The following is a 13,947-nucleotide window of genomic DNA, read 5'->3' as shown; positions in this document are numbered from 1 at the left end:
CTCCTCTCCCTTCCTATATAAGCCCTTGACGACAATATAACTTCTTGTTCCTGAGGACTTGAGGACGACGGTCCTATGTCAGAATGGTTCAGATAATAACTACAAAATGAAGCCAACATCAGCGTGAGCTTTGGTTGCGAATGGTATGAACTTTGAACTCTTATTCACTACAGAAGTGATACCTCCTAGCCGTTGAGTTAGCAACAGCAGATGCAAATGAGGGTTAGGAAGGAGCAGACAGAGTATCCCGTCTATCACCCAATGACTACAACGTATCCAAGTTATTACAACGTATCCAATTGACAACCAGAGACATTCTTCAAAAGACTCAGTTGGGCAACACGTCCTTCCATCTACCACCAACCTACCGAAGCGCAGCTCAGAGTAAATATTTATTGCATTTTCCTTTTCCAAATGGGCGGTAATTTAGAATGCATCAGATACTGTATTTACGATAGCATAGCTTCTCCCTGTGTCCCTCAGTCTTCCGCTCTTTCACTCAAACCCAGCCCCTTTCCTTTGTGTAACAAGCTGTCATATCTGTTCTGCCCGCTAGGGACGTTTTCCTTTATGACGTAATTTGTAATCAAGTTATGATTTAATTATGTGTATGTGTAATTCTGTGTGATTAGTTAGGTATTTAGTAAATAAATCATTAAACCCAATTTTGTATTGCTGATTCAAATCGTTAGCCAGGGTTCGTGCAGATAACCAAGAATTTACAACTTTCAGATGAGACTGAATTAAGACGACGATTAATATTGACTGCTATTGATGTAAAATATTACTAGGTCTTTAAGAGTTTATTCGGAAGATAACAGCTCTATAAATATTATTTTGTGGTGCCCGACTCTCTAGTTAATTACATTTACATGATTAGCTCAATCAGGTGATATTAATTACGGAGAAATTATTTTATAGAATAGCATGTCATATCACTTAATCCGGCATAGACACGACAGCATTTACAAAATACTCTCATCAGTAAACAATTTTCTTCATAGACTAGTATAAATGTTACATGTGTATGACAACGTAGCAATACCAATGTAATAAATGCATTCAATATTTTGAAGTCTTTATAAGCACTAAATAGATGCTTCACAAATCAGTTATAAGTAATCCTATATGATGGGTGATTGCTTTTGTTCTGTCCTACTTAGTTACCTGAATCCTCTGCTAGAAGCCCACAGTGATCCACAGCTGCCTGCGCTAGGTCCACAGCCCTCTGGACCAGGAAGCTGCCCTCTGTGTCTATGTACAGAGACTTGCCTCCCAACCCCCCAAAACACACAGGGATCTGCGCATCTACTGACAACTGGATACTGAGGGACACAGAGTTATTGTGCTATTACTACATTATAGCAAACAGATGAGTATGTTGAGTAACTCTTCCACACAGAGGTACCAGTGCTTACCAGAGCTGGGTCTTTCCCACCCCAGGCGCCCCGCAGACCTCAGTGGTCTTTCCCACTGGCATGCCCCCTCCCAGGGCCATATCCAGTGCTGAGCAGAAAGTGACTATAGTGCCCAGCTCCTGCTCTCTCCCCAGAAGCTCCAGGGCTGTCAGCCTGCCTGCTGCTGCTCTCTCCTGGCCAGACTCACACCTCACAGCCTGCAGCACCTCTACTGCCTCCTCCTGGGAGATGCAGGCCTCTACAACAACAGGGATGGAGAGGTTGATGAAGAGGACAAGCTTGAAGGGTAGAAATATAATGGACTGTGAGAGGCATTGTAAAATAAAGTTAGCTGGTACCACATATTGACAATAATACATATGGGTTATTTAGGTGTAATGCATTTCACCCGGTTTATGGCCTGTAACTGTATTATCACCTACTACTGTAATGACAAAATCAATAACAGTGACTTGTTGGCTACCTTTGCTGAGTTGGAGAGGTCGCAAATCACACAGGTCTGCAGCAGAAAGAAACCCAGCATTGAGGAGTTTCACTTTGACAGACGGCGCAATGGCGTAGCTCGAAATATCTCTCTGCATCTTTCGCTTATCGTTTCAGCGACCTGAATGAGATTGACACAGGTAGACAACTTCAACAGCTAGCAAGCCACTTGGCGTTACTTTGTTTGATACATTAAACCCGTTTCTAACTCTTCCATGTAAATGCGTAGCTCCGAAAATAGTTTAATTTAACTATTTTTTCCTCTTACCTCCTCAGCAAGCCAAGTTTTACTTCTGCTGAAGCTAGCTACTAGCTAGCGATGAGGAAACAAATTTCCAAGTACATAGCTGGAGCCATTTTCATGAATCCCTCCAAAATGTGTTTACTAGCGCCACCCACCCACACACACACACGTCATTACATTACACCGTGTTGTCAATTACTGTAAACCCACAACCCAGGAAAATAAATGTAAGAACTGTTTTATTTATTTTTTAACAGAAAAGTTGTTTGATTTCGTTTACATATTTAAGTTGAGGTATTTTGTTCCATTTTTGGGAATCCTGTTTCCATCCCGCACAGTAGGTGGAGGAACGCAGATTAAATTGTGCGATCGCCAATACACCATATAAGGAGATGTGAGAATAGTACAGTACATTTGACAATTTATTGTAATTGGCTGCCTACATTTCAAAAACATTCATTTACTTAACTGTAATGCTGCAAAGCAATAATGAAAATTGCAATCATTGACATATCTGTAAAATAGTTTCCACAAATCTGGTTGGTTGCCTTTAAGCCAGCTTTCCAAACTGTCCTCGGGAACCCAAGGGGTGAACGGTTTGTTTTCTACCCAAACACTACTACTGTACACAGCTGATTCAAATGATCAAAACTAGATGATTAGTTGATTATTTGAATCAGCTATGTCGTAATATGACAAAAAAAACAAAACGTGCACTGAGTTTGTGAAACTCAGTGCACGTTTAGGTTTTTGTCTTCTTGGCACTAAGGACCACCATACGTAAACATGCAAGGCTCTTGTGGTAGCTAAACTAACAGATACGTGTCATATGCTTGTGATCTGCTTTTCTACTATGGCATTTCCACTTTAGCACACAAGCTCCGTAACGTTAACAATATTTTTGTTCCCTAAATGATTTTTAGTTGGTCGGCTCGTGATGCCCAATTTACTGTGAGAGATTCGATGCTCGCGCGTAGTCTGATGATCAGCTAACTAGTTACTACGAATTCGGTAAACAACTCCTTTTCACTAATTAAGTTTATATTAATTTCATACTAAACACCTTAAACTTAACAATTTTAACTACTAAATATATCGACGAACCCATAGTTGGCTAACTGGTTGTCATTGGTCGTTAATTAGCTAGCTAGACAGCTAATGTGTTAGCTAGCTTGCTAGCCAACTAACTGACATTCGGCAGTTTTTACTGCAGCGACCCCCGTTGGTAGTTGGAACTCCGTGGCAGTGAATGGAGCAGGATGGCTGCTTTGCCTGTTCCCTGCCCAGTGCGATTGGGGATCGTGAAGAATGGAGGCCTACCTGCTCAGTTGCATAGGTACACCCTGGAGAAAAATCTGCACAAGATGGAGAAGCTGCTCCAGAAAGGTAAAACAACTATAACGCAACAGTAATGTTGCATGAATAAACATTGTTCACCCCGACCATAGACTGTAACGTTATGTGGATGATCCCTGAACCAGAATCTGGCTTTAGTTAGGAGACGTTGACATGGCGAATATCGTTTAAGCACAAATGATCTAATGAATGATCTAGTGAACCTACCAGGTACACTCCCAAATCCGTAAACACGGGCACCCTCATAGATATCATCCTCCTAGAGGATGCCTAGTTCCTGCCCTCTAAATACATCTCTACTGTCTTCAACCAGGATCTTAGCGATCACTGCCGCATTGCCTGCGTCCGTAATGGGTCCACGGTCAAACGACCACCCCTCATCACTGTCAAACGCTCCTTAAATCACTTCAGCGAGCAGGCCTTTCTAATCGACTTGACCCGGGTATCCTGGAAGGATATTAACCACCTTCCGTCAGTAGAGGATGCCTAGTTCCTATTTAAAAGTGCTTTCCTCACCATCTTAAATAAGAATGCCCCATTCAAAAAATGTAGAACTAAGAACAGTTCACCCCAGACTTGACTGCCCTTGACCAGCACAAAAACATCCTGTGGCCTACTGCATTCGCATCGAATAGCCCTCGCGATATACAACTTTTCAGGGAAGTCAGGAACCAATATACACAGTCAGTTAGGAAAGCTAAGGCTGGCTTTTTCAACCAGAAATTGGCACTAATTCCAAAAGGTTTGGGACACTGTAAAGTCCATGGAGAATAACAGTACCTCCTCCCAGCTGCCCACTGCACTGAGGCTAGGAAACACTGTCACCACTGATAAATCTAAGATAATCGAGAATTACAAATAAGCATCTTTCTATGGCCATGCTGGCCAGGCTTTTCTACTGGCTACCCCGACCAACAGCTTTGCACCCCCGCAACAACTTGCCAAGGTTTCTCAAATGACTGCCTCGCCTGGTTCACCAACTACTTCTCAGATAGAGTTCAGTGTGTCAAATCAGAGGGCCTGTTGTCCGGCCCTCTGGCAGTCTCTATGGGGGTGCCACAGGCTTCAATTCTCGGGCCGAAGCTTTTCTCTGTATATATCAATGACGTCGCTCTTGCTGCTGGTGATTCTCTGATCCACCTCTACGCAGAGGACACCATTCTATATATATCTGGCCCTTCCTTGGACACTGTTAACAAACCTCCAGACAAGCTTCAATGCCATACAACACTCCTTCTGTGGCCTCCAACTGCTCTTAAATGCAAGTAAAACTAAGTGCATGCTCTTCAACCGATTGCTGCCCGCCCGAAAAGCATCACTACTCTGGACGGTTCTGACTTAGAATATGTGGACAACTACAAATACCTAGGTGTCTGGTTAGACTGTAAACCCTCCTTCCAGACTCACATGAAGCATCTCCAATCCAAATATAAATCTAGAATCAGCTTCCTATCTCCCAACAAAGCCTACTTCACTCATGCTGCTCAACATACCCTCATAAAACTGACTATCCTACCGATCCTTGACTTCGGCGATGGCATTTACAAAATTGCCTCCAACAGTACTCAGACTACATCCAATTTGCTATCACAGTGCCATCCATTTTGTCACCATCACCCACCACTGCAACCTGTATGCTCTTGTTGGCTGGCCCTCACTACATATTCATCGACAAACCCACTGGCTCCAGGTCATCTATAATACTCTGCTAGGTAAAGCCCCACCTAATCTCAACTCACTGGTCACCATAGCAAAACCCACCCGTAGCACACGCTCCAGCAGGTATATTTCACTGGTCATCCCCAAAGCCAACACCTCCTTTGGCCGCCTTCCAGTTCTCTGCTACCAATGACTGGAACGAATTGCAAAAATCACTGAAGCTGGAGACTTTTATCTCCCTCACTAACTTTAAGCATCAGCTGTCTGAGCAGCTTACTGATCACTGTACCTGTACACAGCCCATCTGTAAATAGCACACCCAACTACCTCATCCCATATATATTTAAAAATATATATATTTTGCACCCCAGTATCTCTACTTGCACATCATCATCTGCACACCTATCACCCCAGTGTTAATGCTAAATTGTAATTATGTTGCCACTATGGCCTATTTATTGCCTTACTTCCCTACTCTTCTACATTTGCACACTGTACATATATTTTTATATTGTGTTATTGACTGTACGTTTGTTTATCCCATGTGTAACTCTGTTTTTGCCGCACTGCTTTGTTTTATCTTGGCAAGGCCGCAGTTGTAAATGAGAACTTGTTCTCAACTGGCCTACCTGGTTAAATAAATAAAAAAGTAAGCCCAGAAAGCAGCCTTCAATTTGCCATTCAGCAGGTTTTAAAGCTTAATAATGTCCACATATGTTTATTTCTCACAAAATATGGACATTCAATTAGCAACTATTGTCATTTACTGCCGTCACGGCCGATGTGTACTTCCAAAAAAGGTTTAAATAAAAGGTTACGGGGAACAAAATGGCGCCATAGAGAGAACACTGTTTCAGTGAGCTCCAGTGGCATTCGTAAATTTATATTTTTACATTCATCTCCTAGCTTGAAAAAGTGGTAGAATTGGCTAAATAAGTTATCCTATAAATAGTTTTGACGGCTATTTCTCAAATCTCAGACAACATGCCCAACAGAACTACTAAGAGCTCGACCAAAACCACCACCCCTGTAGATGTGCAGGAGGAGCTAGCTAACGTTAGCGAAGCTAATACCATTGCGGGTCCAGGCACAATGGACCTGGTGATTCAAAAGATGACTGATAACATTACTAAAGTGATCGATGTTAAGATAAGAACGGTCTTGGAAGCAATAGCAGGCCATTCAGCTGAACTACAGAGGGTTGTGAAATGTGTTGATGGGGGGGAAGGAAGAATTGCTACAGTGGAAACTTCAATTACTTCTATGGACACTAAGATAAATGCACTTGAGAAACAGGTGCGCGAAATGGCGGAGCACATTGACGACTTGGATAATCAAGGACGCAGATGCAATACTCGTGTTGTGGGACTCCCGGAAAATTCTGAAGGGACACGCTCAGTAATTCTTTTTTGAGGAATGGATCCCTGGCTACCTAAAAATGGACACTAAGGCTGGTCGTGTGAAGCTGGACAGAGCCCATCGCTCTCAAGCACCGATACCCAGTCCCAACCAGCGCCCACGGCCAGTGGTTATAAAGTTCCACAACTTCACCGACAAAAGCAGTGCATCATGGATGCGGCTAGAAAAATCGTCTCTGATGGTAGTCAACGTAAAGGTCCAAAGGTCTCATTCTTCAATGATTATTCCACAGCGGTTGTACGAAGACGCAAAGCATTTGATGAGGCGAAGGCTCGACTCGAATGAAGATGGACTACGCACTGCTGTACCTGGCCACATTGAAGGTTATGGTCAACGGATCGCCTAAAAAAAACTCTACACACCTGAAGAGGCTGCTGCGTTTATTGACTCTCTCAGGTAAATAACTTTAAGCTGCACCTCCGCAGCATTGGATAACTTTTTTATTTTTAGTTGAATCTGATCATGAAACAGTGGTGTGAGTTCTCACGTACTCCGGTTCAGTAATATTCGTATCTTTATTATTTTTTTTGCTAAAGTAACTGCCGCTATAGCTCAGGCTGAGATGTGTGTGTGAATCCATATTGGTGCCCAGGCTTGGTTTTAGGTGGAAGAGCCTCAATCTTCTATTGATTTTCATTTCCATATACACTGCTCAAAAAAATAAAGGGAACACTTAAACAACACAATGTAACTCCAAGTCAATCACACTTCTGTGAAATCAAACTGTCCACTTAGGAAGCAACACTGATTGACAATAAATTTCACATGCTGTTGTGCAAATTGAATAGACAACAGGTGGAAATTATAGGCAATTAGCAAGACACCCCCAATAAAGGAGTGGTTCTGCAGGTGGTGCCCACAGACCACTTCTCAGTTCCTATGCTTCTTGGCTGATGTTTTGGTCACTTTTGAATGCTGGCGGTGTTTTCACTCTAGTGGTAGCATGAGACGAAGTCTACAACCCACACAAGTGGCTCAGGTAGTGCAGCTCATCCAGGATGGCACATCAATGCGAGCTGTGGCAAGAAGGTTTGCTGTGTCTGTCAGCGTAGTGTCCAGAGCATGGAGGCGCTACCAGGAGACAGGCCAGTACATCAGGAGACGTGGAGGAGGCCGTAGGAGGGCAACAACCCAGCAGCAGGACCGCTACCTCCGCCTTTGTGCAAGGAGGAGCACTGCCAGAACCCTGCAAAATGACCTCCAGCATGCCACAAATGTGCATGTGTCTGCTCAAACGGTCGGAAACAGACTCCATGAGGGTGGTATGAGGGCCCGACGTCCACAGGTGGGGGTTGTGCTTACAGCCCAACACCGTGCAGGACGTTTGGCATTTGCCAGAGAACACCAAGATTGGCAAATTCGCCACTGGCGCCCTGTGCTCTTCACAGATGAAAGCAGGTTCACACTGAGCACATGTGACAGACGTGACAGAGTCTGGAGACGCCGTGGAGAACGTTCTGCTTCTGCTGCGTTCTGTGGCATTTCTTTGGGGGGCCGCACAGCCCTCCATGTGCTCGCCAGAGGTAGCCTGACTGCCATTAGGTACCGAGATGAGATCCTCAGACCCCATTAGGTTCCTCCTAATGCAAGACAATACTAGACCTAATGTGGCTGGAGTGTGTCAGCAGTTCCTGCAAGAGGAAGGCATTGATGCTATGGACCGCCCGTTCCCCAGACCTGAATCCAATTGAGCACATATGGGACATCATGTCTCGCTCCATCCACCAACACCACGTTGCACCACAGACTGTCCAGGAGTTGGTGGATGCTTTAGTCCAGGTCTGGGAGGAGATCCCTCAGGAGACCATCCGCCACCTCATCAGGAGCATGCCCAGGCGTTTTATGGAGGTCATACAGGCACGTGGAGGCCACACACACTACTGAGCCTCATTTTGACTTGTTTTAAGGACATTACATCAAAGTTGGATCAGCCTGTAGTGTGGTTTTCCACTTTAATTTTGAGTGTGACTCCAAATCCAGACCTCCATGAGTTGATCAATTTGATTTCCATTGATAATTTATGTGTGATTTTGTTGTCAGCACATTCAACTATGTAAAGAAAAAAGTATTTAATAAGAATATTTCATTCATTCAGATCTAGGATGTGTTATTTTAGTGTTCCCTTTATTTTTTTGAGCAGTGTATATAAAGGATGAGGCTATTGAGTGGCATTGCGGACTTAAGAGTCTACATTGGAAAGTTGAAATCCCCTGCATGTTAGCTTGTGGGAAAACCCCCTTTTGGATCTTTACACGTTTTAATTTTTGGGTTTAGTATAGTTCGAGTTCAGGGTTCATATCGTTTTGTCTATGCTCGATGAGATAGTAGAAGAGTTCAACACATGGAAAAAGGTACCACCCCACTTTTACAGTAGGATTCAGTCTGGATATTGAATGGTCAAGGTGCAATGGCAGGTAACAGACTGCGTTTATGTACATGGAACATTAGAGGCAGCCATAACCCCATTAAAAGGAAGAAGGTACTGTCTTTTTTGAAAAAATAAAATATTGATATTGCCCTGTTGCAAGAAACTCATTTGGATGATAAGGAGCACCTGAAATTACAACAAGTGGAGTTTGGTCAAGTGTTTTTCTCATCATTTACATCCAGAATTAGAGGTGTAGCAATTCTTGTGAAAAATAACTTACCACTTAAGGTCTTGAATTGTGTGAAAGATAAATTTGGTCGCTTTGTTATAATTAATGGTACTTTACAAGGGCAGAACATTTCCATAATGAATATTTACTTACCCCCCTGCCCACCCCCCTGATTTCCTCACTAAGTTATTTCTAGACTTTTCAGAATTAAACTCAGACACTGCAGTGGTTCGAGGAGATTTTAATTGTTTGTTGAACCCCCTTATTGATAGGTTTCCCAGCGGTATAGCTTCACTCTCTCCTCAAGCTAAGTCACTTAAAGCTGTTTGTGATGATCTGGGGTATGCGGATGTCTGGAGAACTTTTCATCCCTCCAACAGAGAGTTCACTTTTTTCTCTGCACCTCATGGATGACAGACTTATTACTTTTTTTATGCCCAGGATGTCTTTGCAGTCTGTTTTATCCGCTAGGATAAGAAGCATAGTCATATCTGATCATGCTGAGGTGATCCTGGACATAACTCAATCGGTCAAGACATTGGAGGTTGAATACAACCATTCTTAAAGACCATAAAATACGATGTGAATGTATTACAGAGTTTAAAGCATTTTTCTCTTAACTCTCAATCTACAGATAACCCCTCGCTCCTTTGGGAAACCTGTAAAGCGTATGCCAGGGGTCAGATTATGTCATACACAGCCACTAAGAGACGGAAAAAGCGTGAAAAGCAAAAACCGTTAGAGGGTGAATTAGGAACTAAAGAGAAGGACTATATTAAAACTCCCACTCCTGCCCTATTAAAAAAAATATCAGTCTTTAGATCAACGTTGGACTCTCTCCTAACACAGGACGCTGAAAAGAAAATGAGATTTGTCAGGCAAAAGCTATATGAACATGGCGATAAGCCAGGAAAGTACTTGGCATACCTAGCTAAAAAGAGAGCTGACTCTGAGTCAATTGCTACTATTACCGATTCTGATGGCAATCATTTAAATGAAAATAAATTGATAAACGACTTAAGAAATTTTATGCAAACCTTTATGCCTCAGAACTGCCAAATGATGCACCCAAATTAATGGAGAACTTATTTTCTAAGATTGAGCTCCCTACTATCTCCGAAGAACAGAGGCCTCTCCTTAATGCCCCTATTACAGAGGAAGAGATAATGTTCGCAATTAAGAATTTGCAAAATGGTAAGGCCCCAGGACCAGACGGGTTTTGTAGTGAGTTCTATAAAGAGTTCCATGGCTTGATCCTTGAGCCATTGCGTGATATGTTTAACCACTCATTTTCAAATGACCAGCTCCCTCAAACGCTGAGAGAAGCCAACATATCACTTATTCTCAAAAAGGGAAAATGTCCAGTCTTGTTCCTCATACAGACCAATTTCCCTTCTGAATGTGGATAGAAAATTGCTTTCTAAAATTCTAGCCACAAGATTAGAGGACTCACTGCCATTAATTGTGAAAGGAGACCAAACTGGCTTCATTAAGGGCCGTAAGTCATGCAACAATGTCAGGCGGCTTCTTAATGTAATTCAAGCCTACCAACAAAGTGCTATGGATGGTCTTGTGCTCTCCCTAGATGCTGAGAAAGCATTTGATCGTGTTGAGTGGTCTTACCTATTCTTTGCTCTAAATACATTTGGTTTAGGGGACAACTTTATAAAATGGGTGAAAGTTTTATGAGGATCCTCAGCGAATTCTCAGGCTACAAGATTAATTTAACTAAATCAGAGTTATGTACCTATGTTATATTTCTGACTGGATCACAAATGATGGCTCCTCTATTTGGTTAGACATTGAGACTTCTCTTTCAAAATACCCCTTACAGGATCTTTTATTTTTCAGAAGTTTCAAGTCTGTAGAAGATCACTGCAATAATCCCATTACACTTAACACACTCAAAGTATGGAGGTCAGTTCAACGCTTCCTGGGAAGGTCCATACTAACCTCTGCTCTTACCCCAATTCTTAACAACCCAGATCTTAGTCCAGGATTGCTGGATGCTGGCTTTAACTTTTGGCTTAATAATGGCATATGCAGACTAAATGACTTATTTGCTGTTAAGATTTTATTGTCATTTGAGCAGATGTTCGAGAAATATCGACTCCCAAAGCAGGACCTTTTCCGCTTCCTACAAGTAAGACATTATATTCTGAAGAGCACCACCTTAATTGGTAACCCTGATATGTCTGTCATTGAAAGAATGCTTTTTTTCCCACAAAGGAACTTGTCTGCTTTATGATGCTTTAAGGTCCTTTTCTGCGGTCAACACACAGAGGGTGAAACAAGTGTGGGAGAAAGAATTGTCTGTTACTATTGACGAAGAGATGTGGGAGGACATTTGGAGATATGCAAAACAATATCTATATGTAATCGTACTAGAGCAATCCAATTAAGAATAATACACAGATTGCATATATCCCCAAATCGCAGACATGCTTTTAGCCCCACTTCCTCTTCTCCTCAGTGTCTTAAATGCAAAACTGATACAGGCACCCTAACACATTGTTTATGGTCATGTACCAAAATACAAAGATACTAGTCTGGTGTTCTGCAAGAAATTGAAAAGATCCTAGGGGTTGATCTAGAATTGGACCCAGTTTCTTTACTGTTAGGTCTCCCTAGTAGGCAGGTTACTTCTGTGGGTAAGAGGAGGCTTTACAACATCCTTACCTCCGCAGCGAGGAAAAACATCCTTTTACAGTGGATTAGTGATAAGGTTCCTTCTATTAAAGATTGGCATAAGATAATATTTGAATGGGTGCCTCTGGAATCTGACATGTACATTGCATTCTAAAACAGACCAGTTCTACAAAGTATGTGAACCTTATCTAAATTACCTAGAACCTGAGGTATCAGCTATTATGCTGCAAGGATTCTCTTAGAATGGTGCGGATCTATGTATTTCAGAACTACACTGTACGTTCCATGTGTGGAACCTAACCTCTTGGTTTAAACTGAGCTTTTTTGTTTAATTTCTGTTTGTAAGTTTGTTTAAAATGTATGTATTGAGAGATGCGGGGATGGGGTGAGAGAAGCGCCGAGCGGGAAGAGGAAAATGGTGTGTGTGTGTGTGTGTGTGTGTGTGTGTGTATATACACACATACGTATATATACATACGCAGGTATGTGTAAGTGAGTGCTGTTTTTTTTGTTGCTTTGTCTCTGTTGTTGTATCTCTTAATATGGGTGAAAATGGTGAAATTCCAATAAAAAATGTTACAAAAAGTTACATGAAACAGAAAAAAATGCCTCTGGCACGTTCAATGTATTGATGTGTTGTATAGTTCCGACCTGTGCATGGCAGTAAGGTTAGTGCTATCCGGGATCAATGATGTGAGCGATTTACATTGGAGGTGCACTATAGGCATTTTTTTTCAGTGGATTGTACATTCTTATTTAGAACTTTTTTGGAAGTACATACTGGCTGTGATGGCAGTAAATTATGATAGTTGCTACTCATAACTTCATCATTTGTGAGTAATGAATGTATCTTGACATTATTAAGCTGGTACATGACGAGTTCAATGGCTGCGGAAAGGGGATGCCTAGTCAGTTGTACAACTGAAATGTCTTCCGCATTTAACCCAACCCCTCTGACTTCTCCTGTAAAGCCAAATTCTGGTTCATATGATCACTACCTACTAGCACCTACCCAGTGAGCTTGACAGTTATGACTAAGTGGCTACCTTATGAAGTGAATCAATTGAAAGCTGTTCTGATGCTGTGCTATAGGTGTGGATGTGGACTGTGTCAATCACTTGGGCCAGACACCTCTGTTCTGTGCATCTCTCCTGGGCCTGGCAAGTGTCACTGAGCTTCTTCTGCAATTTGGAGCTGACCCCAACCAGTAAGATTGACAAGTCATTCACACACTCATGTCTCCTCTCTTTTTAGACATACAATAAATACTTTGAAGATGTGTAAGCCTTTTAGTGCAGCATGTTTTGGTGACCTATTTTCCTGTGTAGTCGCTGTGAGGACAGGAGCACCCCTGTCCACGCTGCTGTGTTCGCCTGTAACCCCTGGCTGCTGAGCGGCCTGCTAGACGCAGGGGGGGACCTAAGGCTCCACGACCACAAAGGCAGGAGCCCCCAAGACTGGGCTGAGGCTGGGGCTCAGGAGCACAGCGCCAGGGTTGGTGCTCACAGATACAATGATCAGATACATACTGTATACACTACTAATCTCTCACTCCCTCTTTGTCATCAAGATGCTTAAGTTCCTGAAGAGCTGTGTGAACCACATGCACAGCCTGTCTCAGTCCCCCCAGCCCAGGGAGTTGTGCCGGACCCCCACCTCTTCCAAGACTCTGCTGCGCTCCCCCTCTCTACTGGAGCTCCTCAAGTCCGGGTGAGTAGCCGGGGGATCCTACATTAATACTGCCCATTTTTGGGGGGTTTGTTTTCTTAAAATCTGTATGTTAACATTTCTCCCATGTTGCAGTGGCTCTGACCTGCACCTCAACAGAAAGATTACCAAGTCCTCTGCCTGTGACACAGTTCAATGTTTTGGCTTTGGAAAGGTATTTGCCTAAAACGGTGAAGTTGATGAAAACCAAAATAAGTTGCATCATGTGCCCACATCATATTAGGATTTTTCCCTATATCATTATACTATCTATGTATGTATGTATGTATGTATGTATGTATGTATGTATGTATGTATGTATGTATGTATGTATGTATGTATGTAAGTATGAGTTTATTTGGATAAAAGCATCTGCTAAATTGCATATAGTGTGGTATATATTTTGGAATGGCAG

General features: G+C 42.5%; 2 protein-coding genes across 15 annotated transcripts in view; one reads left to right on the top strand and one right to left on the bottom strand.

The window, feature by feature from the left end:
- The window catches only part of LOC110533582 (DNA repair protein RAD51 homolog 3), a 30,131-nt gene extending 27,804 nt beyond the window's left edge, over positions 1-2,327 (bottom strand). For both annotated transcript variants that reach the window (XM_021617941.2, XM_036989995.1), the window contains exons 1-4: positions 2,170-2,327; positions 1,882-2,022; positions 1,419-1,656; positions 1,168-1,325 (exon numbers count right to left, since the gene is read on the bottom strand). In XM_021617941.2, coding sequence (XP_021473616.2) covers positions 1,168-1,325; positions 1,419-1,656; positions 1,882-1,999 — 514 coding nt within the window. In that variant the 5' untranslated portion in view covers positions 2,000-2,022; positions 2,170-2,327. The remainder of the gene's footprint in view (positions 1-1,167; positions 1,326-1,418; positions 1,657-1,881; positions 2,023-2,169) is intronic.
- A 31-nt stretch (positions 2,328-2,358) lies between these two features.
- Positions 2,359-13,947, top strand: part of LOC110533580 (inactive serine/threonine-protein kinase TEX14) — a 35,968-nt gene continuing 24,379 nt past the window's right edge. For 5 of the 13 annotated variants that reach the window (XM_036989988.1, XM_036989991.1, XM_036989987.1 and 2 more), the window contains exons 1-5: positions 2,761-3,531; positions 12,918-13,032; positions 13,154-13,319; positions 13,396-13,535; positions 13,629-13,707. In XM_036989988.1, coding sequence (XP_036845883.1) covers positions 3,405-3,531; positions 12,918-13,032; positions 13,154-13,319; positions 13,396-13,535; positions 13,629-13,707 — 627 coding nt within the window. In that variant the 5' untranslated portion in view covers positions 2,761-3,404. The other 8 variants (XR_005053609.1, XR_005053608.1, XM_036989989.1 and 5 more) reach the window with 6 other exon arrangements.

The sequence above is a fragment of the Oncorhynchus mykiss genome, chromosome 10 (assembly GCF_013265735.2).
Source record: "Oncorhynchus mykiss isolate Arlee chromosome 10, USDA_OmykA_1.1, whole genome shotgun sequence".
Taxonomy (NCBI): Eukaryota; Metazoa; Chordata; class Actinopteri; order Salmoniformes; family Salmonidae; genus Oncorhynchus; species Oncorhynchus mykiss.
The sequence above is the reverse complement of the archived record's forward strand: the minus strand, read 5'-3'. Positions and strand labels throughout refer to the sequence as shown.